This window comes from Leopardus geoffroyi, chromosome C1, assembly GCF_018350155.1.
Source record: "Leopardus geoffroyi isolate Oge1 chromosome C1, O.geoffroyi_Oge1_pat1.0, whole genome shotgun sequence".
NCBI lineage: Eukaryota > Metazoa > Chordata > Mammalia > Carnivora > Felidae > Leopardus > Leopardus geoffroyi.
In genome coordinates, this window is record NC_059328.1 from 111149372 (window position 1) to 111174012 (window position 24641).

The 24641-nt window shown below is 44.8% G+C and overlaps 1 protein-coding gene across 3 annotated transcripts; it reads left to right on the top strand.

The window, feature by feature from the left end:
• Positions 1-1227: 1227 nt before the first annotated feature.
• AMMECR1L (AMMECR1 like) lies at positions 1228-24142 on the top strand. 3 transcript variants are annotated; one of them, XM_045479365.1, is made up of 8 exons: positions 1228-1631; positions 3203-3312; positions 12176-12620; positions 15219-15329; positions 15640-15754; positions 16421-16511; positions 18743-18839; positions 20526-24142. In XM_045479365.1, exons 3-8 carry the CDS (start codon positions 12214-12216, stop codon positions 20635-20637), a joined length of 933 nt encoding a protein of 310 aa, XP_045335321.1. In that variant the 5' UTR covers positions 1228-1631; positions 3203-3312; positions 12176-12213; the 3' UTR covers positions 20638-24142. The 3 variants fall into 3 exon arrangements, with proteins under 3 accessions (XP_045335321.1, XP_045335322.1, XP_045335324.1); XM_045479366.1 differs by lacking the exon at positions 1228-1631 and adding an exon at positions 2698-2857; XM_045479368.1 differs by lacking the exons at positions 1228-1631; positions 3203-3312 and adding an exon at positions 9144-9161.
• Positions 24143-24641: the final 499 nt, after the last annotated feature.

A 24641-nucleotide genomic window follows, 5' to 3' on the forward strand; every position in this document is an offset into this window, starting at 1 on the left:
AGCATAGCTGTCTGTTCCTTTCCCCGTTGTCCTTCGCCAGGTTCCCTTCGACAGTTAGGTCCAAGAGACTGATACTCAGTTTCCTCGGTTTTTGTTGCCGACAGGTAATTATGCTAAAAGTCTGTAGTAGTAGATCTTATTATGCTTGAGTACATTATGCATTCTAGAGCAGAAGGTTTTTGCTGGAAAGCTTCACTGTCAGATATGATTTGCATTTTTTACTAGATGCTTTCTTTGCTCCTTGAGGACAAACATGTTAAGGATTCCTTTGTGCATAAACAGAATAGCAAAACACCAAACAGTCTATCTGTGGGCTCGAGTCTGTGTTCTTAACAAGACTGGCATTGCTTCAAAAGAGGGCATGCCTTTGCTGCAGGACCTAGATGCAGTTTGTGTTTGGAATGGTGAGGGTGAGGGAGCAGGACAGAAACTTCGTGCAACTCCATCTTAACTGAAAACAAAAATGCCAAGTCCTCAAATCAAACCAAATAGCAAGTATTGGAAACTAAAATCACTTACTTCTAATATTTTCTAAAAACGTTTTCTATTGGTCTTTTTGAGCCCCTTGCCCTGATAAGTGCTGAGGAATATGCTTTTACTGTGCCTACGGAATAATCCTGTCCTGTGGGCAATTGCACTGAAGTCATCTCCAGCCTGGGAATTCAGGGATTCAAGACAGAGAGACTCCTGACACCAAACGCTGGGTGTCGTTTGCCCTTCTCCGTCCAGGAGGAGGCTGGCACCGAACCTGGAACATCTCCCGCGGCCCTGGCCTTGGTCAGGGGGTAGTCTTGATTTACGCTGCCCTGAGCTGCCCCTTCTTGGTTGCTTTTGAAGGCTGTGGCCGAATCGGCTTGAGCGCTTGGTAAGAAAGTCTGTGGGAAGCTGGGTGTCTGTCCGCCTCTAACTCGGGCGAGGGCCGGGCACCCCAAGAAGGCCTCTGCGCGGACAATGCTGCCCGCCCGGGCCCGCACGAAATCTCCCGGCGCACTCCGCGTCCGCTCTCAGAGGCCCGGGCGGCCCGGCGTGCACTGCGGGTCTCCGAGCGGGCAGAGCGTGACGCCCGGTTACGAGGCCGGCCGGCGCCTTTGGATCCGCTCCGCGTCCTTTTTTTATTGCCAACTCCCTGGGACTCGGCCCCACGAATGGAAAGCAGCCCTGTAAATTCAACCCCGTAGAGTAGGCGCCAGCCAATAAAATGCGCAGACCCGGGCCACGTGACAGTAGCGGGGCGGTGCTCTGGCGGCTCCCTGATCTCTATGGTTTTCGCGGCTCGCTAGAGGGCGTGTGGTCCACTGGAGGACTCCCTACATTCTTCCTCCATTACCTCACTGCCTCCGGTGGCTGCTGGGATACTGGAGGACTCGGGTCCCGGCTCGACTCAGTCCTCCAGCTGCCCGGGGAATACCTCTAGCAGTTCTTCCCTGCCGCCACCGCCGCCCCGCCGCTTCCTCCTCCGCCCGCCCGCCGGCCTTCTTCGCCCCGCCCCGTCCGCGCCGCGCGTCCGGCCCGCCCGCGGGCCCGCTTCTCTCGGGAGCCCCCACCCAGGCGCATGGCTCCATGAAGCAGGAGGAGAAGGTAGAGCGCGAGAGGTCCCGTCCACCCCGGCTGCGTCTGGGCCAGGAGAAAAGGTGGGAAACTCGGGCTGCGCCGCGCCCTCCTCCTCCTCCTTCCCCGCTGGGCCCGGCCTCCCTCGGGCCTCAGTCGCCCTGCCCGCCGGGCCTCCTTACCCGGAGGCGAGTGGAGGGGCCCGGGACGGGGTCCCCGGGGTCAGGGGCCAGGGTCCCGGGGCAGCGTGGGGGAGGGGCTCCCTGGCGGCGGGGTAAGTGGGCGGGCAGGCGGGGCCTGCGGGCCTCGTGTCCGGGCCGGGGGCAGGGGGGTCGGGAGGCAATGCTGGTGAGGGGTGGGCGGCCGCCCCTGCCCTGGGCCGCGAGGTGAGGCGAGGCGAGGCGAGGCGAGGCGAGACTCCAGCTCCTTTCTGCACTCCCTCCAGGAAACAGTCTCGGGTCTGTGTAAAGTTTGGTGGTCTCCGGCGCCGCCTGGCGGCCCCCACCCACTGTCCCGCCGCCCCCTCCCCCGCCCGGCGTCTGGATTCCACCCCCGCGGCTCGGCCCTCGCTGTCCTACCCGTCGCCCCGGCATCTCCCCAACAACCCCCAGCGCCCCGTACTCTCCCTTCCCACCCCCTTTTTTTCTTACCTTTCACCTTTCTCTCTGCCTGCTGTGCCCCTCCCCGCTCCGGCCTCTCTTTTCCCCACTCTTTCTCGTCCTTTTCTTGCCTAACTCTTTTCACGCGCACGCTCTCTCCTGTTCCTCTTCTCCCTCTTCTCTTTTTTCCCAGCCCCACCCTCACTCCCTGCTTCCTTATCCACCCGTAGCCCCCATTTCCATTATCCCTCCACCTTACACTCTTTGGGTTTTAAGCTTCTCTCTCCTTCCCAAGCTGTGGGTTTTGCCCTTCATTCCTTGTCCTCCTCCCTCCCCTGTCCTGATCTGAACTCCTCACTTTGCCACACTCCCTTACCCTTATCCCTCTGGGCCTATCCTCTTTCACTGCCCTCTCCTTGGATAGTGTGGGTGGGGCTTGGAGTCTCCTGTTTACATCTTTGGGAATAGCTTAATTTTGTACAGGGGGGGTGGGGGGGCGGGGAGAGTTGTTAAAGGATTGTGAAGAGATTTGTGCAAGACTAATAGTAAGGATGGATGACTCTTACCAACAATTATCATCTCCACCTGGGATGACAAGATGGCCTGTCCTCAGGACCTTGGCATACTGTCCAGTAATTTCTTCAACACCATCTTTGCAGAGAATTTGGGACTATGCTTGTATTCTGAAACCAGTGGAGAGCCTTGAAATGGTATATCTTGGCCTGAGAGCAAGTTTTGATCTAAATAAGTGGTGGAGGAAGTTTTAATGTGTGTCTCATGTTCAGGTTCAATAAAACCTTTGATCCTCACTGTCCTCCCTTCTTGGTGATGACGCCAAGGATGAGGTGATTCAGTGCATGGGACTGCCATTGCTGCCTTATATTTAGATTTTGAAATGTTTTGAAGTAGGGAGAGCCTGTTCCCTAGCTGTTGTTTTCTTTTTTTGTTTTTGTTTTCTAGAAATTGCTCTAGGAGTTGTAATTTTTCACAAGCTTTATCTCACCTCTGGACTGACTTGATTTTGTTCATTCACTACCCCTGAATTTCTGTCTTAGGTACAGGAAGAAGGAATGGAATCGGAAGGAAGAAAATTCATTTCAGAGACAAAATAGCTCCCCTCCTCTGTTATAGCTGTACCCCTGGCAATAGAAACTGTCTGCTTTCAGTGAGTATTTATTACCTTGGACATACTTAGAATATTTAGAATTTGTTGCTGTTAATTGGTTTTAGCCCTGTGCTAGGACATTAGGGTGTAGACTTTTTCACTGGTATTTTTCTGCTTCCTTGAGGGGGTCCTAATGTTGATGGAGTTCCTTCCACTTGTCCTCTTAAAATAAATGTGTAAAGATGAACTTGTTTTCCATAATCCCATTAGAGTGACCTAGATGGTGGTATAGTAGTAGTACACTTATCCTTTATGTTTTTAGTACGTAAGTCTAGCTCCCACCCCTTCCCAAATTACTCATTTTTTTAAAACAACCAAAGATCAACACTCAGAGGTTAATGCAGTTCCTGATCAAGGTCAATTATTGGGTCTCTTCTATACAGTTATAATCTTCAGAGAGTTTTGGAACATTTTGCCCTAAATCTGCTATGGTGATACTGTTTTCTGGAAAAATTTTTATTACTGCTGTGTCCCCTTGAGTGTATTAATTGTATGCATACACTTGTAAGATAGCGTTTTTCACAGTTCTTCACATCTTATTGGAGCCTCATAATCCCTCCGTAAGGGAGGCAAAGGACAAATATTTTCATTTTATAAATGAAAGAACCAAGGCCCAGAAGGATGTGGCACTTTGCCACAGATCACATAGTAAAGGAAGGGGAACTAAAAACAAAACTTTTGACCCCTGTGGGTTTTTTTTAAGCTACGTTGAAATGAAAATCTATAGCCCTGTGCATTTTTGTAAATCTGTAAATTAAAAAATTTTTAATTTAAATTTTATGGGTAGATCTGTATTTTGCATGGAAAATTTTCACACAGCAAGTGTTTGGATATGTGTACGTGTGTATGTTGAGGTTTCAAAAATATAGAAGTGATTATTTGAAATGATTACCAGAATGTTTGTGGGTTTTTCATCTGACTGTTTCTTGGAATAGTTACATAAGTAGGCCAGAATTACAGTTCAGGTGCCATTTCCCTACTCATACCACATAATTATTAAATTGAATTTCAGTTCAACTCTCTGTGTCACAAAGGAAACAACAACCCATTCCTTTCTGTATAAAGCTTGATTTGAACAGACATTGGGACACTACATAATAACAACAACAAAAAGCAGGCACTCCTTTTTTCTTTGCCTCTTTCCTATCTCCCAGATCTGCTTTCTTTGTTATAAGGTCATGCTCCCCAGTAAGCTGTTTTGAGGCTTGTCTTCAAAAGGTGAATCCAGATTTTTTTTCCCCAGGCTTTTCTAGATATTTTAACTTGGTTTTTGTTCAAAATCTAACTACTTTGACGCGGTATTTCCATTAGTACTCAATATATATCAAGACTTTTACAATAATAGCATATTTAGCAAGTTTCATCTCCTTGCAGTGTATATCTGTAAGCTTAAAAGAGGACTCTGCTGGAATAGAACTATGTACAACTCTCAAACAGCCCAGTATTCATACTTTATATTTTTTGGCACCTCACTGTGAACAGAACAGTGGATGATTTATTGGAAGCCATTGCTCTCCAAAGAGGAAGAGCATCAAGGTCATTAAAGTAATAATTTCATGTTAATAATAAGATCTTTTTTGACTACAAGGTAGTTCTTAATAGAATTTTATTATGAGGGCATTTATTTTCCTAGAAATTGTAAGAATTCTAAGCTATGTTATTTTTATAACATACCCTACTTACATTAGGTAGTGGTAGTATTAATCATAGCAGACACTTGAATAAATAATAGTTAATGTGCCAAAGGATGTTAGATGCTTTTCACGTGTTAGTTATTGAATGGTCACAAATAACCTTCTGTGGTATCAGGAACCTAAGTCCACAGACCTGTGACAACCTCCCTGAGTTTGCATAGCCAGTACGTGACAAGTCTGAGTTAGAATTTGAACCTAGACTGTAATCCCAAAGCCTAGGCTCTGCCCTCTGATGTTTGGAGCTGCTCTGTGAAGATGTCAGTGAACTTAAGGAGCCTTGGAAGGGAGGAGGGCTATGCTGTCCGCCAGCCAGATCAGTCAGGGTATCTTCACATCTTCCTCTCCATAGTGGTCTCTACACCTTTATAAACATCAGAAGTTTGGGGCATCTGGGTGGCTCAGTCAGTTGAGCATCCAACTCTTGATTTTGTCTTTGGTCATGATCCCAGGGTTGTGGGATCCAGTCCCACATTGGGCTCTGTGCTGAGTGGGGAGCCTGCTTGAGATGATTCTTTCTCTCTTTCTCTGTCTCAATCAATCAGTCCATCCTCTGCCCTTCTCCCCCTGCTTGCGCTTTGTCTAAAATAAATAAAATGCAAAAATATATAAATAAATAGACATCAGCAGTTTATGAGACATCATTTGTATTTACTCCTGAAATGATAAATTGTTTTTCAAGCAAATAATGTTCCAGTGGGTAGCTCTTAAAGCACCTCGTCATTTAAAAACAAAAAAAAAAATTTCTCAGGTACAGTTCAGAAGCTAGGTATGGCCTGTTAAAGGAAAGCCTTGAATCATCTTAAAACTAAATACCTCCCAAGGCTAAGTCCAGGACTAACCAGTGACTGTTGTGTTTTAGCAAAGAAAACCGCTACAAGCATAAATCAAACCAAGAAGTTAATTTAAGAGATATTTGATCTAATTTGTGGAATGAATTGGACACATTGGCTATCCATTTAGCTGTGAATTAAACCATTCCTTGGTTTGGGCTGAATAGAGTTGACATTGTTGATAAGATTTGTAATTCAGCTGCCTTCAGCTTCTGACGCACTCCACAGTCAACACCTCATGGTGGAACCAAGGATCTAAAGATTAGTTTGTGCCATAAGCATTCTTTTTATAAAAAAGACAAACTTTGGGTGGCTCATTCAGTTGAGCATTTGACTCTTGATATCAGCTCAGGTCTTAATCTCGGGGTTGTGAGCCCCGTGTTGGGCTCCGCACTGGGCGTGAAGCCTGCTTAAAAAGAAAAGATGAACTTCAGTGAAATTACCAGATTTGTAGGTAAGACTGTTGGTGTGTATACTATATGCAGGGACTGTGTTAGGTGCCGTGAAAGAAAACACAAATGCCGCAGCCTCTGAGACGGAAGGCAATGACGAGCTCAGTGCTGGCTGGGACAGAAGCGTAAGCTCCCCAGCCCAGAGCAGCAAAGCACTGCTCCGCTTCCCCAGAGGGAGGAAGAGCTACCATCCAGCTTTTATTGTGGAACCTAATGACAGCAGATCCTTTGAGGGTTGTGTGTCAGGGAGGGCGTGGTGACTTTTTCAGCAACAAACATACTTCAGTGTATTTGATGCTTGTTAGGTTAGGAGATCTTGAAAGAAGAGGTAAAACCATGATTCTTGTTCACTTTTCCAGCTTTTTGTGGAAGTATAGTTATTGTCTCCATCTGGTGGAAATCCAGTTTTAACTTGTTCATTCTCGTTGACTGTTCTAAAATGGACAGGCAGTAGGAAAATGAGATCTGCGCTGCTGGCTTTTTAAGTGGCCCTTCGGGGGCACCTGGGTGGCTCAGTGGGTTGAGCATCCAACTCTTGATTACAGCTCAGGTCGTGATCTTACAGTTTCATGAGTTCTCGCTGGCCTCATGGAGCCTGCTTGGGGTTCTCTGTCTCCCTCTCTCTCTGCCCTCCCCTGCTAACACTGTCTTCAAAATAAAAAAAATTTTTTTTAATTAAGTCACTGGCCCTTCAGTTTAGCTTTGAAAGAGTAACCAGCTGAAGGCGTGGAACCGTCTCTGTGATGTATGTGTATACAAAGGTGGTTGATGAGCCCAGTGCTGACTGGATTTTGGGAGCATTGTAAGCCACCCAGCCCAGAGCAACTTTTTACACTCAATTCCAGTTATTTCAAATGAACCAACTTCATAGTATCCATTCAAGAATGTTTCTGCTCAAAGTACCATCATTGGTAGTTTTCATGAGATTTGGGAAAGGTTAAGAACAAATGCACACGCGGTTTTAGAAAAGATAGAGTATGCCATTAGGGGTATTTGGTTTTAGCTGGTTAGTCTGTTGTATTGAAATGCTGTTCTGAGATCTCTTAGGCTGTACTCTACGGAGCCAAACTATTGGGGAAATGAGTGACTCTTTGGTCATTGGAGGACAGTCCTGAGAGTGGAGTCTGAGACTGCTTAGTTGTGGTGAGATGGCCCACTTTATTAGAGTAGGATTAAAAGCATCCCAAAGAGGGGCGCCTGGGTGGCTCAGTTGGTTGGTCGTCAGACTTCGGTTCAGGTCATGATCTTACGGTTTGTGGGTTTGAGCCCTGCGTCAGGCTCTGTGCTGGCAGCTCAGCCTGGAGCCTGCTTCAGATTGTGTGTCTCTGTCTCTCTCTGCCCTCCGCCGCTTGTGTGCTATCTCTCTCTCTCTCTCTCTCTCTCACAAAATTAAATCTTAAAAAAAAAAAAGTCTCATAGAAAAAGTTTTGATGAAGGGTGCCTGGATGCTGGATGGCTCAGTCTGTTGGGCATCCAACTTCGGCTCAGGTCGTGATCTTGCGGTTTGTGAGTTCAAGCCCCGTGTCAGGCTCTTTGCTGATGCCTCAGAGCCTGGAGACTGCTTCAGATTCTGTGTCTCCCTCTCTCTGCCCCTACCCCACGTGTGCGCTGTCTCTCTCTGTCTCTCAAAAATGAATAAATGTAAAAAAAAAAAAAAGTTTTGATGAAATTGATAAATAGGGTTGATGTTGTAAATATGTATTCACTCCCAGCACTTTGGTTTACTTTACATTCTTTACCTGTAATTCACTTGTTATTTGCCTTATGCTGACAGAATATGTAAAATATTGGCCCCCTTAAAAACATGTCTTTGTAATGATTCAGTAGGAGGGGAGATAGAGTGAGTAGGTAGACTATAGATGAAATAAGATTAGCCATATGTAAAAAATTACTAAAGCTGGTTATTTGGTTCATTACACTATCCTACTTTATGTTTGAAATTTTTTATAGATTGAAATTTATAGAACAAATTTTTGAAGAAATACCTTCTCATGTATTTTTGATGCAAAAAATCTAACTCCGCCTTTGGTCACTAATTGAGAATATCGATTGAATTGTTTCCTTAGTGGCATCCAGAGAAATGCTTGGGCCTAAGGAGCCACAAGATTTGGGTTGGTTCTATTGATTTCAGATCATAGTTTAGGTGTGGGGAGTTGTTGAATGTAATCACTTGGTATCGGTTGTGATCGTGCTCCATGACAGAGCAGTGCTTGTACATGGTGGCACAGAGGCAGAATCTTCCTAGGCTTGAGTTCACCTGCCTGCCTTGGCCTGGTTTGAAAATCCTTTCTGTCACTCCATTGTGGGGTGTTTCACCAGTCAGGTAGCAGATAACACCTGCTAAGGAACACCTGAGTTGCCACCATGTCATGACATTTCACTCTTTCTTCAGGTGTGCTTTGGTGCAGTGAGAATGAGGAAACGTACCTTTTTTTGACTTTTGTGTTTCATCCCTTCTCTTTGCTGCTTTGAACTTTGGGGCTTTCCGGACACCCTGTTAGAGCTTCAGCTCTTTAGAGGTAGTTCTGCTGCTTCATTCAACATGTGTCTTAGCCCCCAGCCCACAGTGATACACAAGATAGAAAGGCAAGAGGCCAGTGACATCTACTGTGGAATCAAATGACAGTGACAGGGGCACTGGTAATTTTCAGGGTCATGGCTTGAGATCTTGGCTTTCAGCTTAGGTTGGTTTTTTTCCTGCTCCATTTTTATTTTTATTTCATTGAGTTTTATTTATTTATTTTTAGTAATTTCTGTTCCCAATGTGGGGCTTGGACCCATAGCCCTGAGATCGAGTCACATGCACTTCCAACCGAGCCAGCCCGGTGCCTCTCCTGTTCCATTTTTGTTGGCAAGATTCTGTGAAGTATTAGGTTTGTTTTTAGTATACCCTTGAATGTAACTTGTCTTTTTTAATCATACCCTTTTTTTTTTTTTCAACGTTTTTATTTATTTTGGGGACAGAGAGAGACAGAGCATGAACGGGGGAGGGGCAGAGAGAGAGGGAGACACAGAATTGGAAACAGGCTCCAGGCTCTGAGCCATCAGCCCAGAGCCCGACGTGGGGCTCGAACTCACGGACCGCGAGATCGTGACCTGGCTGAAGTCGGACGCTTAACCGACTGCGCCACCCAGGCGCCCCTTTTAATCATACCCTTAAGAAATGACTGAATCCAGTGGATATTATTGGCAGGCGTCATTCTTCTTTGTGGCTGGTGGAAGGACCCAGGCCTTGGAGTCTGACAGATAGACTGTGGTCCAAATCCTAACTCTGCCACTTAGCAGCATGCTATCTGGCTTTGGGCAAGTTATCTTGCTTATTAAGCCTGAGGTTCCTCATCTGTAAAATGATGGTTACGTTGCCTACCTTGCTGAGGATTTGAGGTTTTGAGTATTTAATGAAATCCTGTTTAAAGAGCACCTGTTCAGAGTAAGCACTCCTCTAAGTGCTGAGTGCCTAGCAGTCCTGGCCCTCTGGGAATTTCCATCCTAATGGGGCAGTTGAACAAAAACCCAAAGTGATAAGAGCAGCTAAATGTATTATCACCTAGTACATGGCAGGCACTGTTTCAAGTACTTTATTCGTATTAAGCTCATTTAATTCTCGTAAAACCCCATGAGGCAAGTATTATTGTTGTTCCCATACTGAAGAAACTGAGTCATGGGGACGTTGATCCTGGAGGAATCTGAATTTGAACCCAGGCCATTTGGCTCTGGACGCACTATTTTTAAGAAAAATGTTCTCTTTTTGTTTTTAAATTTTTTTAATGTTTATTTATTTTGAGACCGGGACCAGGATCAGGGGAGGGTCATAGAGAGAAGGAGAATCCCAAGCAGGCTCCCTCTTAGGGCAGAGCCTGACATGAGGCTTGAACTCATGAACCATGAGATCATGACCTGAGCCGAAATCAAAAGTCAGATGCTTAACTGACTGAGCCACCCAGGTGCCCCTGTTTTTTGTTTTTTGTTTTTAATTAGAGAGTGTGCATGCATAAGTTGGGGAGAGGGGCAGTGGGAGAGACAGACAGAATCCCAAGCAGCCTCCACGCTCAGTGCAGACCCTCACGTAGGGCTTGAACCCACGACCCTGGCATCATGACCTGAGCTGAAATTGAGGGTTGGACACTCAACTGACTGAGCCACCCAGGCACCCCTCCCTCTTGTAACAGTCTAAACAAGACAGTGACATCCACGTTCAGAAACAAACTTGTCATTGGGGCTTTTATTGTATCAAGTACCTAAGGCTTTCTCAAAAAGAAGCTGTTTTCAAGTGAGACATTGAAGTGTACAAGCTATTATCCTCAGCTACAGACAACTTTCATCACACTAAGAATTGCCCTAAATACAAAAATCTGTATTTTGCTATGGATTAGCATATATCAAGAACATAAATAATACTTGTGAAATTTTTGTGTCTCAGCCTAAAGTGACGACTTGTTTGTGTAAAAATAATGGCATTGCAAATGGGCATGTAAGTATCTAATTTGATTTAAAAGGTTATAGAATTTACAATCAAAATACCGTATTATATAGAGCATTGCCTAAAAAGGCATATATCCAAATCACAGGAAAATTTAAGTATGCTTTTCTCAAGGCAGCAGAATTTTACAAACTTTGATATCATCACTATTGAAATAACTAGGATTAGGGCACCTGGGTCACTCAGTTGGTTAAGCGTACAACTCTTGATTTTGGCTCAAGTCATGATCTCACAGTTTGTGGGATCAAGCCCTATGTCAGGCTTTGTACTGGCAGTGTGGAGCCTGTTTGGGATTCTCTCTCACTCTCTCTCTCTCTCTCTCTCTCTCTGCCCCTCCTCTGCGTACATGAGTACTCTCACACAAAATAAATAGGTAAATAAACATTTTTTAAAAAAAGAATTAGGATCTGTTTTCCTGATTCTGTTGAGTCAGAGAAAGGATCTTGGTCGTGTTATAACTATGCATTTTTGCCTCTGGCTGTTTAAGAAAAAAACTTAGTAAAAAACCCTTCCTTCCTTCTGTTCACATCATCAGATGGGATGTTCTGATTTTCTCGCTTGTCCACTGCCACATGTTGTTAGGCTGAGTGGCTTTGCCTGCATCTGCCTTGCTGTGACAGGGAGGAAATGGCTACCTCACAAAAGGCCTCTGAAGCTTAGGTCATTTCTGTGAATAAAGGTTCCTACTAAGTTGTAGCTTTTTTTGAATTGGAGTTTTAAAAGGATAAAGAGATGTGTAGAAATTGGAGTGAGTTCAGAGAACCAAAGAAAATGAGCAAGGCATTGGAGAGCGAGAGCTGTGAGGACAGAGGGTTGGGAGCCTTGTGTTGGAAGGCGTGCTCTTCTCAGAATGGCAGCTTTCATATTCACTAAGGTCTAGGGCCAAAATCATACAGATAGATTTAGGTTAGTGATGAGTAAAATGCTGAAAGGATGTGGTCAATGAGGAAAAAGCATGAAAGTCCTTCTGGGGCTCTTTAAAAGTAGGGCGGGCTAATTTGGAAGTTCTAAAAAGGTAGAGAAGACAATGATGAAGAATCTGACAGGTCCAGTGCTGTCTTGCAGTCTTGAAATGTCCTCATCCATCTTCATGATGGCTGCCATCCCATCCTTCTGCCCCTAGGAGTCCTGGGCAAGAGGGGCTGTAGTTGCCTGCCTCTGTCTGTGATGATCATAAGCTTTATGGAAAGTGAAAAATAGTTCTTCTTTAGGAAAAGGTTAGGAGTTCCTGGCCTGGAGATCAGGGTCTTCCAGTTGTGTTGGTCTGAAGCCTTTTGTGACCTGGTGACCTGGATGAGAAAGAGGATTTGATGACTCTTACCCTCTCCATGTAGACCCTGTCTTTTGGTTATTTTCTCCTTTTAACTAATCTTTTGAATGAATGCTTAACCTTTCTCTTGTTGTTAGGGTTCTGCAGCATTCCAGACCTCGAGCACTGAATCAGGATGGGAAAAAGACGTTGTGTTCCTCCACTCGAGCCCAAGTTGGCAGCAGGCTGTTGTGGGGTCAAGAAGCCCAAGTTATCTGGAAGTGGAACGCACAGTCACGGGAACCAGTCCACAACTGTCCCCGGCTCTAGTTCAGGACCTCTTCAAAACCACCAGCATGTGGATGGCAGCAGTGGTCGGGAAAATGTGTCGGACTTAACTCTAGGACCTGGAAATTCTCCCATTACACGAATGAATCCCGCATCGGGAGCGCTGAGCCCTCTCCCCCGGCCAAATGGAACTGCCAACACCACCAAGAACCTGGTGGTGACTGCAGAGATGTGCTGCTACTGCTTTGATGTCCTCTACTGTCACCTCTATGGCTTCCCACAGCCACGACTTCCTAGATTCACCAATGACCCCTAGTGAGTAAATCAGGTACAGGGGACAGTGAGAAAGGCGTGACGACGTCTTTCTTGGGTTGTTCTCTTGAGATCCTGTACTTATACAAAGCTTTGGCATCATTTGGGCAGAGGGTAACAGGATTAGGACGATGAGAAATGTCCAGGCATAGCTAAAACGGTATCTGGATTCAGGAGTGGAAGAGGTCTACATTATGCTTGGAGGAGGTATAGGCTTGTTTTTAAGGTCATGTTCTAGAAATCAGGAGGATTTGGTTCTTCTGTTCTTGGTTCTTCTGTTGGTTTGTTGGTTCATATTGCAGTGGGTAGGAAGCCACACCATCACATCATTGTGGACCTGGATGTTGAAGTTCAAGTGAATTGGATGTGTCTGAGGGCCAGGCTGGAGACTAGGAGCTGTGATGCTCTTAAGGAACGTCCCCTCACTTTGTTGGTAATCCCACATGGCTGCTGGTACCCCGCCAAGAGTGTCAGAATCTGCTTTACTGTTTTCAGTTCAAGACTCTGTTATTTGTCCCAAGCTGTCTCAAGGTGTCAATGACTTAAATGAAGAATATGCAGGAGCACCTGGGTGGCTTGGTTGGTTAAGCGTTCTGACTCTGGATTTTAGCTCAGGTCACGATACCACGGTTCATGAGTTTGAGCCCCACATCGGGCTCTGGGTTGACAGTGTGGAGCCTGCTTGGGATTCTCTCTCCCTCTACCCCTCCCCTGTTAGTGCCCACACATACACCTTCTTTCTCTCTCAAAATAAATAAAAATAAAAGGGAATATGTATAATGTGAAGAAATTTCATGCTGGTGTTTTCTTCCTCCTCAGAATTGGAAGCAGGTTTGAGGTGGCTTTAGTTTTTTTCCCCTTTTTTTTTTTTTGCCTTAATGTTTATTTATTTTTGAGAGACAGAGCATGAACAGGGGAGGGGCAGAGAGAGGGAGACACAGAATCTGAAACAGGCTCCAGGCTCTGAGCTGTCAGCACAGAGCCCCACGTGGGGCTTGAACCCACAAACCGTGAGATCATGAGCTGAGCCAAAGTCAGATGCTCAGCCAACTGAGCCACCCAGACGCCCCTCTGAGGTGGCTTTAAAAGCACTGAAGAGGGGCGCCTGGGTGGCGCAGTCGGTTAAGTGTCCGACTTCAGCCAGGTCACGATCTCGCGGTCCGTGAGTTCGAGCCCCGCGTCAGGCTCTGGGCTGACGGCTCAGAGCCTGGAGCCTGTTTCCGATTCTGTGTCTCCCTCTCTCTCTGCCCCTCCCCCGTTCATGCTCTGTCTCTCTCTGTCCCAAAAAGAAATAAACGTTGAAAAAAAAAAAAAAATTTAAAAGCACTGAAGAGATGCTTTTGGAGCATTCATTGACCTAAGATGATTCATTCCTCAACTGTTAATGCCATATTGGGGCAATGCATAGCCCCGCTGGGCAGGGAGTAGAGAGGTATAAAGAAAAAATCCTCCCTCTTGGGAGACTTACTGAGTTGGCAGATCACACACACAAAGCTAAATAGTGTGTATGGCACACTGGGCAGAAAGAGAGGGGAGGTTATACCTGTGTGATTGTGTCAGAGGAGAGCAAGTATAGAGGAAAATGTTCTAACTTTTTAGGGAAGTATTGCCATGGGATACCATGGTCAGAAAATTCCTGACTGAACATGTGGAGATTCTGAGCTTTGATCCTAGTGGGATCAAATGTGTCCCTAGCAGGAGACAGACATAGATTTGGAACAGTGGGTAGTGGCTGCAGCGCTGTAAGGTATGGGCTGTTGTATTCAGGGGCTGATCTTTCCATCCTGCAGACAGTGGAATTTTTGAGGGGTTTTGAGTAGGTTTTGGGACAGGAACTTCGGCTGCTGCTGTTCAGGTGTTTACTGGAGGAAAAAGATAGGTGGCAGATCTGCTTCATAACAGTGATCAGAGTAGACAGCTTTAAAAAATTAAGTTGCTTTTAGAAGTATTTTGCTCAATCTAAGAACTAAGGGCATAGACATAGAGAAGAATCTCAGGAAGAAGAGACAGCCCTGTAACCTGTTAGTAAAATATCTGTTCCCATCAATCTAGTGTAGCCTGATAAAGCAGGACTTGGCCTAAAAGCAGAAAGTGGCAACTTCCACTAATAACAAGCTTTCTTAAGGATACATAGTTTTTCTTTTCCAAACATTTATGAGCAGGACCAGGGGCAGAAATAATTAGAACAGTGTGGGGTCGTGGGGAATGGAGAGGGCATATGCAGGTTGTGTCTTCATGAAGGATGTAACTGGGAAACATGGACACTTCTAAGAATAATTAAGAGGAGAAAGATATGGAAAATTAAAAGAAATTGAGTCCTGGGCAGAGGAAAAGGAAAATACCCCAAACGTGTCAAAGTGAACTGAACCATAGGCAAGGAGCACAGGAAGGGCAGAGAGCGCCTCCCTTCAGGCTGCCGTGCTGTAGTGTCCTCCCGTCTCCATCTGCATGGTTCCCAGGAAGCCAGAGTCCTTCAGGTAGCTGCAGTTCAGGAAACAGTCCTTTTGGGGAATAACCAAAATGAACAGGGCAAAAGCAAAGCTTTGTTCTTATCCATAACTGATTTGGGGCTGGAGAATGTTTTTTGTTTTGCTTTTTTAGTCCGCTCTTTGTGACATGGAAGACAGGGCGGGACAAGCGGCTTCGTGGCTGCATTGGGACCTTCTCAGCCATGAATCTTCATTCAGGACTCAGGGAATACACGTTAACCAGGTAATGACACCAGACGTAAGCTGTGCAGATAAATTGGCTAGAATTGAAAAGAACTACTTGACTTTATTTCTTCTAAGTGGTAAAAGTTTGAGTGTTCTTCTTTTGGTAATCAGGAATTGTGGGGCCTTAATCTGGTGAGTCACTAATCAGTTCAAGTGTAGACAGTTAATAGCATCATGTTATTTTTAGCACGTTAGTACAGATGGGTAATCAATATTCTCTGCATAGCTCAGGGTTCATAAGTATTTGGGCATATAATGTTGGCTCCTAACTCCAGAGCAGCCTCACTTCTGTTTTCTGTCCCCTCCAGTGCACTTAAGGACAGCCGATTCCCCCCCCTGACCCGAGAGGAGCTGCCCAAACTTTTCTGCTCTGTCTCCCTCCTTACTAACTTTGAGGATGCCAGTGATTACCTGGACTGGGAGGTGAGAACAGCCGCATTTGGAACTCTGCATCTCTCGTTGCATTTGGGTTCGGGTTAGTACATGGTAATGTATCTCCTTCATTGAGAGAGGGTATAAGAATGTAAAAGCTGAGTTTAGAAGCAATTGGGGGCCATATAGGGGATAAGAAAGGTGCTGTGATCTTAGAATTAGGGAAGAAATGTGAAGTCTTTCTTTTCTTGTGTCTTCCCAGTCCATTCTTTTCCCTATCCTTCTCCCACTCCTAATAGAAACTGATATTGGGGATAAAAGAGAGCATTTCAGATCCCTCTTGGCTAGTCCTTGAGTAAAAAAGTTGTTGTTCGGAGCCATATGTGAGGAGTCATGAGCCTAAATCAAAACCCTGTGATATGTTTAATGGAATAGATTAAAAGTGGAATATTTAAGATTATTGGATGAGCTACTGAAAGAATGTATTTCTGCAACCCTCATACGCGGGAGGGGTGGCTACAGGTAGACTCACAGCTTCCCTCAAGCTGAAGTTACTTCGGCTTCAATACCTGAGGAAAGAGTTAATCATGAAGAGTAGCAGGTTCTCCTTTTCTCAGACCTGGATTGAGCTCGTCAGGGGACAATGTCAATTAAGTGTGGATGACTGCAGTTCCATTAGAATAAGTAAATGCCATTTATTGGTTATTTTTTCTGTAGGTAGGGGTCCATGGGATTCGAATTGAATTCATCAATGAAAAAGGCGTCAAACGTACAGCCACATACTTACCTGAGGTTGCTAAGGAACAAGGTGAGTTGGACAAATGGAATTTCAGTGAAGGATACTATTCACACAATTACCATGTAAAGGCAGGAAAGTGGAGTGTTGTCTTTCAGCCCAACTGCAACTACAAATGAGTGCCTTTCTTCCTCTTACCATCTATCAAGTCTTAGGGAATGAGAAATAAACTCCCAAAAAGATGCAGGAGCTGAGGGTTTCCTTTGTGGCACAGTCGGTTAAGCATGACTCTTGGTCTTGGCCCAGGTCACAGTTTCACAGTTAGTGAGTTTGAACCATGCGTTGGACTCTGCTGATGGTGTGGAGCCTACTTGGCTCTCCCCCTCTCTGCCCCTCCTCCATGAGAGCGTGCATGCGCACGCCCACGCATGCGCTCTCTCTAAATAAATAAACTTTTTAAAAATTCATAAGAAATAATTTTTTAAAAAGATGTAGGAGCTGAGAAAGAAGAGAGGTTAAGACTTCCCTTACTCACCCCCTAGTTTCATTTCTTGGTGAAAAATTTTGTTTTTTGGCCCCCAAAATGAGTAGTATTTGTAGCAGAATTCCAGTAATCAACTGGATGATTTTATGGAGCTCATTGTAAAGTGAAGTTGCCTGTATCACTGGGTTTTGAACTTTTGGTCATTAATTATTGAACAATGTTATACCTAGATAAAGGGAAAACATAATCTTCCCTCTTCCACTCGCTTGCTCTCTCTCTCTCTTTCAAAACTTAGTAAGTTCAAGGGGCGCCTGGGTGGTGCAATCGGTTAAGCGTCCGACTTCAGCCAGGTCACGATCTCGCGGTCCGTGAGTTCGAGCCCCGCATCGGGCTCTGGGCTGATGGCTCGGAGCCTGGAGCCTGTTTCCGATTCTGTGTCTCCCTCTCTCTCTGCCCCTCCCCCGTTCATGCTCTGTCTCTCTCTGTCCCAAAAATAAATAAACGTTGAAAAAAAAAAAAATTAAAAAAAAAAAAACAAAAACTTAGTAAGTTCTTATAATGAGACAATAAAGGTAGGAGGTGGGTTAGATAGGTTTTCTCTTTAAAAGAATATTTAGAATACCTTTCAATGTTGCCTCTGTGTTCTGTGATACATAATTCATTTTTCTTTTGGGACATCTGGGTCGCTCAGTTGGTTAAATGTCCAACTCTTGATTTCCGCTCAGGTCATGATCTCATGGTTTGCGAGATCGAGCCCCGTATCAGGCTCTGCGCTGATAGCAGGGAGCCTGCTTGAGATTCTGTCTGCCTCTCTGCCCCTCTCCCTACTCTCAAAATAAATAGACTTTAAAAAACGTATTAAACATAATTTACTTTTCTTTCTCTCTTCTCTTTGTCCCTTTCTTCTTTTTTGTCTGTTTTTGAAAATAATATGTAAAACACAACAGTATTTGTTGGATGTGAACCTGGAATAGAGAAAAATAGCCATTTCAGTGTATCGATGAACTAATTATGTGGAGAGTGATTGCCTTATTGGTTTACATCATGGTTGTGTTTAAACTTTTTCAAAAGCATTGTGGATGTAGCATAAAAAGGAAGCCTTTTAGCTACCTTAAGGTCATAAGTCTAACATTTCTGTATAAGGAGGCACACCATAAATACTTCCTAACAGTGAGATGTGGTGACAGTATAGGTAAATAATGAAATTACTTGTGCCGTTTGAAAATTGGTTGACATAATTTAAAAATTGGGGGTAATTTTAGGGGTTTCTCTTTGGTTTCCAATTTTGATACATTTGACTTTATTAAAAATGTACAGAAACAACATAATATATGTGTGAAAAATTTTCCTGTCCTTCATGAAGGAATAGCTTCCCTCCTGCTATCAGTTCTCTGTAATAGAAAACAGGACTTCTAGAAATGATCTAAATAAAGGAAGAGCTACACAAAGGAGTATAGGTGACAGAATTTGAATTCTCTCCTCCCACAGAACAGTCTTAGTTACCAGCACTAGTCCAGCAGGCAGGTCTTAAGTTGACACTATGTTTGTTGCTAGGTAATTATGCTGGGATCACATCTGACAGGAAAGACACAGAGCAGAGGGCCTAGGGACAGCTGTTGTGTGTGTTGGGTTTATCATCTCACATCTCAGGTTCTACTTGGACTGTCAGTGAGGCAGATGGGGCTCTAGGGATGTGGGGCCAGTATCCAGGGCTCCCTTTGACTGTAGCAGACTTGGCGGCTTCTCTTCTCTTGCCGTGTTAGAACATGCCCTACTCTTGTGTCATCAAGCACTGACCTCATTGTGCCTCTCTTCTCAGACTGGGATCAGATCCAGACAATAGACTCATTGCTCAGGAAAGGTGGCTTTAAGGCTCCAATTACCAGTGAATTCAGAAAAACGATCAAACTCACCAGGTAAACCCACTGTTTCGTTTTCTTTGTCACTTTAATTTAGTTGGGGATGGATGGAGGATACTTGTGATGGAAAGGGTTAGAAAAGATTTTCTCTGCTAATGTCCCTAAAGAAGTGTGGGTCAGGTTTAAGCTGGGAGGAAGCAGTGGCAGCAGAAGCAAAGACTCCCCAGTGTCTTGGGCATCTCTGCAGCTGAAGTGATGGCAGAGCTGGAGCAGAGTTTAGGCCACGATCAGGTGGTGGGTGTCTTTGCCAGACCCAATGGTTGGGAGGCTAAGAGGGCAGACTGAGGCCAGGAACAAAGGCTCTCAGCGTAGAGTTCCAGGGTCAGTTGAAGTCACATGCAGTCAGGTGGCAGGGGATACAGGTGGTGTGTTAACAGGATAGTCAGTGCTTTTTACAGAGGGTTCCAAGAAAGGCCACACCTGTTGGGGGAGGTTGCCTCATGTGATAGAATGCACATGGACTTGGAGTCTGAACCCCAGTTCACCGCTGCCTAGCCATGACCTGAGCCGGTTACTTACTCTGCCTCTTTGAGGGGGAGGGGGACTTTGCTGTATATAAGAAGTGAATTATAATTCCTTGGGGTTGTATTAGATGTGGTAAGGTAATGTATGAAGAATTTCTAGCACAGGGCCAGGCAATAATTGTAGGTGGTCAGTAGATGTCGGTTCTCTTGCCATCCCTACTGAAATCGGAAACACTGAGAGGTTTAGCTTCTGTGGGCTTCTGTGGGCCTCTGTTGGCCCCTTCATCTGTAAAATACTGAAAATCATATACTAACCTCACAGGTCTATTTGGAAGATAACCCAGTGTTTTTGAAATGCTTTGGATTCCAAAAAAAAGAAAAACTTCAAATACAAAGCATTATTATTATTATTATTATTATAATTTATTTGAACAGCCATTTCCCTGTCAAAATTCAGGAATAATCACCTTGCAGTGGAGGAGTGATTACAGTGGGAAAGAGATGGCTCTGGGTAAGGATTGTCACACCCAGCTCCTGTGGTCTGTAGTAGGCTCCATAGGTTTGTAACACCCCATGCTTCGCATCCTGACTCATGGCTCTTTCCAGAGCAAAGCCAAAGTGCTATGAACTCTGTTCTGATGACCCTGTGATATGATATGGCATATTCATCTGGGAATTGAGACCCGTCCTATATAGCCCCAGGATCCTTTAACCTGCTGCATCAGAATTTGACCCAGAATAGGTATCTGTGCCCCTTTTAGTTATCAGTAACTTGTTTGTTGCTTTTCTGCAAATTGAGGTTGCATTTCTGTCAAATTTATCACATTTTATGCAGTAGATATGCAGTTTGCACTGGGCATTGGTATAGCCATCTTCCAATCTGCCACCCGCGTAATTTGACCTTGACATTCTTCATCCAGACCCCAGTAGCAGATTGCTTAAGAGCAGCCTGACGATAAGCATATGTAGTGTTTAAAGGTGGGATGTGCAGAAAATACATTCTCAGGGGTGAATTGTGATTGTGCTTTTTCATCTTGTTCATTTGTAATAACAACATTGTTTTCTTGTGCTGTCTTTCATTTTCTGTAAGTAAGATTGCTCTTGGTCTTCCATCTTATTCTTTCAAAATGTGGAATAAGCTTTTGGTTTTCTCTGCTGAGTGACTTTACAAAATGAAGGGTTTGAGGTTCCTAATACCCTTTCCTGTTTCCTTATACAGGTACCGAAGTGAGAAGGTGACAATCAGTTATGCAGAGTATATTGCTTCTCGACAACACTGTTTCCAGAATGGCACTCTTCATGCCCCGCCCCTCTACAATCATTACTCCTGACACAAGGCTGCATGACCAGTCCCACCCCCCTGTGGCCACCAATGGCTATGACATCATTGGAGCAGATGCCTCCTCTTCCTGGTCCAGTTACTTCTATTACTGCACCATTTTATGATGCTAGCTTCCGTTGCCAAGTCTGCCTCCAGCTGACTGAGGGGGGGGGCAGGGTTATACTGAATGAAACAGAACTTGAGGGGCCCAAGCCTTATCTCAGCCTTTCCTCAATATGGGGTTCCGTTGGATTGGGGCTCCTCCGTGACTAGTGAGAATTACCGTGTGGGTTCAGAAGACCCTTGGCATGCAGGTGCCACTGGTGATTTGCCGCCTGTGTGTTGGCCACACAGTGGAAGCTGGAATTGGTGGTCCATGAAGGCTTACCCCACACGCACCCCTACAGCCTCCCCAGATCAAGTAGGTGTATTCCCCTGGCAGTCTGGGCAACGGAGACCAACAAGAAACATTTTTAGGTTGTTTTAAATTCCTTTTTTAAACTTCCAGTTTATTGCGTACCAAGAGTTGATCACAACCTCCATGCTTCATAAGTGGACGCCATGTTAGGGTTGAGCGTGGGCACCATGAGTCCTCTAAGGCTCTTGGACAGAGACCCACATCAAGATCGGAAGCCCTTTGGATGGCGTTGCAGATCTCATTGCTCAATTAGCCTCGAAGGTTTTAATTCTCATCCCACTCTCAGTTGGATTTTCTGGCACTCTTCCTGCATCGAGTCTCCTGGTATTGAACAAAGCTCTGTGGTGTAGCCTGCTGAGGACTGGACTGGGATGCCCGTGGGAGGTCCCGAAATCATCGCTGCATGCAGTGAGAAAGGAGAGACCTCTTCCTTACCACCCGGCTACCTCACTCCTCTACTGGTAGCAGTGCCTATAGCTGGATCTAGGTTCTCAGAAGGCATAGGTGTTCAAACAAGCACTTGGGTCGGGATTCTAGAAGGACACGTTGTCATAGGAAAGAATCCAGGGTCTCCACGCTGTTTTCTTTTCAGGCAGACATCCTGAGGGACCTTTAAGCAGAGGAGTTCCTTGTCTAGTTTGCCTGTAGAAGTGGGAAGACTGTTGCTGTTTCAGTCCTTTCCAGGACTTTAGAACAAAGCTGTGTAATTAACAAGATGAATCTTTATCTTGCCTAACATGCTGGGACTCTTCACCCCACCATGGTAAAGTTCCAAATAGCTCATTTTATTCTAGGTCATTCAAACTTTCATGTGGCATATTTATCCCTTCCCCATTGTTGCTGATTCCAAATAGCTGTCAGCAAGTTTCTTCTCCCTCTTGCCTGTTCTTCACTCATTTGGTGGCAGAGTTCATTGAAGCTGGGGACTTGGAAGATGCTTTGGAAACATTGTCACAGAGGCACTGCTGAACGGATTCACAGGAAGAGGTGGCCAGTTGGAAGAAAGGACCCGGAGGGTGATACACTGGTTTTCAACAACATGCTCAGAGAACTCTTGAAGTGGATTGGGTGTCAATCCGGTGAACACAATTGTTTTGATTTAATTTATTTTTAAAGTTTATGTGGTGATGGTGTGGCTTTCCAAAATGGGCAAATATCCAAATCAAAAGAAATTTTGAGTTTTCTTCTGCCAGGAATGGGGGAGGGGGAGCAGGGACATAATCCAAGAAATGACACACATGCCATTCTAGGCATTGCTGTCTTGTTTCCTGGAAGAAATGGATGAGGGTGAGCAGATTGGCTCGGTACCATCCTCTGCTGTTCGCGAGGATCTAGAACGTGCAAGGGAAGCGGGCGGACGGCGGGGTGGCCAGGTCAGGCCACACCACCCCACCTTACTGTTGTGCTGCGTTCTCGCATCCTGCCACTTGTCCCTTGCGAGGTTAATGAAAAAAAGCTTTTGAAGATGAAGGGATTGTTTCGTGATTTCCTGCTGCTGAAAATAATAAATGTTTTGTTACAAACAAACGTGACGATAGTTACTCTTAGGTGCCATGGATTGATGTCAGGGTGGTCAGCTCTGGACTAAACCACCCACCTCCAATTTGTACAACAGTATTGATACATAGGGCTACACTCATTACTGTTCAAGTGTTCTATGTTAAAAGTTGTGTTGAATTTCTAAAGATTAAAAAAAGCAAAAAAATTGGTGCTAAACTTTCATCCCTGAGCACGCTCAGTGAGACTGGTCATGCAAGCATTTACTACAGTGCCATGCTCTTCAAGCCTGTTTTTCTTGTGGAAATGTTGCCCTATTTGTCTTCCCCAGTGTATAGTATGTTTTTTATTTTGTTTTACTGAGGGTGGGGTAGGATACCTGCCATTTATGAAAATGAACAGAAAACTTAAAAACCCACAAAATGGGGAAAAAATCAGTGCACAAGAATCGGGCTGGGTACGCCCAGCACCACACTGAAGTGGGCTCAGTGGTTTTGGAGTGAAGAAGCCTTACTCCCTGCACATTCCCTCATGCTCCCATACAAGTCCAGCAGTGGAGATGCTCGAGTCCCTCTGGCCTTGTCAGGGGGACTCAACGAGTCGACCAAGGAAAACTATTTGGCCCCATAAGAAATGCCACTGTCAGTGTCTGTCCTGAATGGGGCCTAGTCAGGAAGCAGTCTGGAAGTGTACGGTCACAGTCACTTCATGAAGATGTGTGGCAGGTGGCTCTCAGGAAAAATACTAAGTCTGGATCATCCATGTGGCAGCTTTGCATGGGGAGATGACGGCTCTGAACTCGAACTGAACTACCTTCCATGCGCTTGACCAAAGCGGTGGTGAGGGTGGCCAGTACATATGGTGTGAGTGGCAGGTGTAAAAGAGAAGGGAATGTTTTCTGCTTGGTGTTCATTTTGTCTTCGGGCTGCTCAAGCTGAACAGTAGGTAACCGCTGTGAAGGAACCAGCCCACCTTGGCCGGTTTGGTTCAGAGTTCGTTTTACCCCTAGCTGTGAGTGCCTTTTGGTCTGGAAAGTTGGCTTGTCTCATAATACCCACAGCTAGGACATTCTCTCTGTAATTATGAGTCGTCCTTGTTTTATGTTAACTAAGAGAATGTCTTTGATCACTAGGATTTGTCCGTGTTGGATTGTTTCCACTGTGAGGTTCTTAAACTTTTTTGCTTCATAATATTAAAGCAACTCATGTTAGAGACCCTTTCAACATGAAAGGTTTGTAGTTGAGACATTACATATATTTTATTGTTTATAATAAAAATCATCTATACAGAAGTCCTGGGTGTTAATTTTAATATTTGCACAAGACCTGTTTTCCATGATGTGTTAACACCTACACTTTCACTAACTGTTGATGCTCTTTTCTATCGAGATTCTGGAGCCTAGGGAGCTATGTGTTCGTCTTGTTTATTTTGATTCTTAACTTCCCTGAAGCAAGAGACTTTGTATGGCCTTCAGTGCAAAGACTTCAGACCAATTCTTTGTATTACACTTGGTTGCCTCTTGGCTATATAATTTCTGAGTGCAAATCATTGAACTCTTTAACGAAGTATTGTAGAGAATAAATCATAATGGGTAAAAACTGTTCTTTGTCCTGCCTTTTTTTTTTTTTTTTTTAGAATAGTAGTAACATTCATCTTTTTAAGTTTATTAGTGTATTTATTTAAGTAATTTCTGCAACCAACATGGAGCCCCAACTCACCATCCCGAGACCAAGATTCACACATTCTTTGGACTGAGCCAGCAGACGGTGTTCAGTCAGCCAGCATGGTTGCATGGTGTCCATCATGATCCTCATTGTATTTTTTTATTTACACTTGCATTTTTTTGTGGGGCTGGTAGCAGTGCCACTGGCTTTTTAGAACCAAATTTCCTGAACTGAGGTTCATGAACCTTTTAAAATTTGGATTTTTCTAGAAAGAAGGTTCATAGTTTTCATCAGATTTTCTTTTATAACTGATATCAAAAAAGCTAAAAGCAAGGGGTCAGGGCAGTAATGCTCTAACTGAAGCTATCATTGGGTGACCTTAATCCAAGCAAAAACCCTGGGACATATTGGTGTGGTCTAACGTTGTTGTGTTTG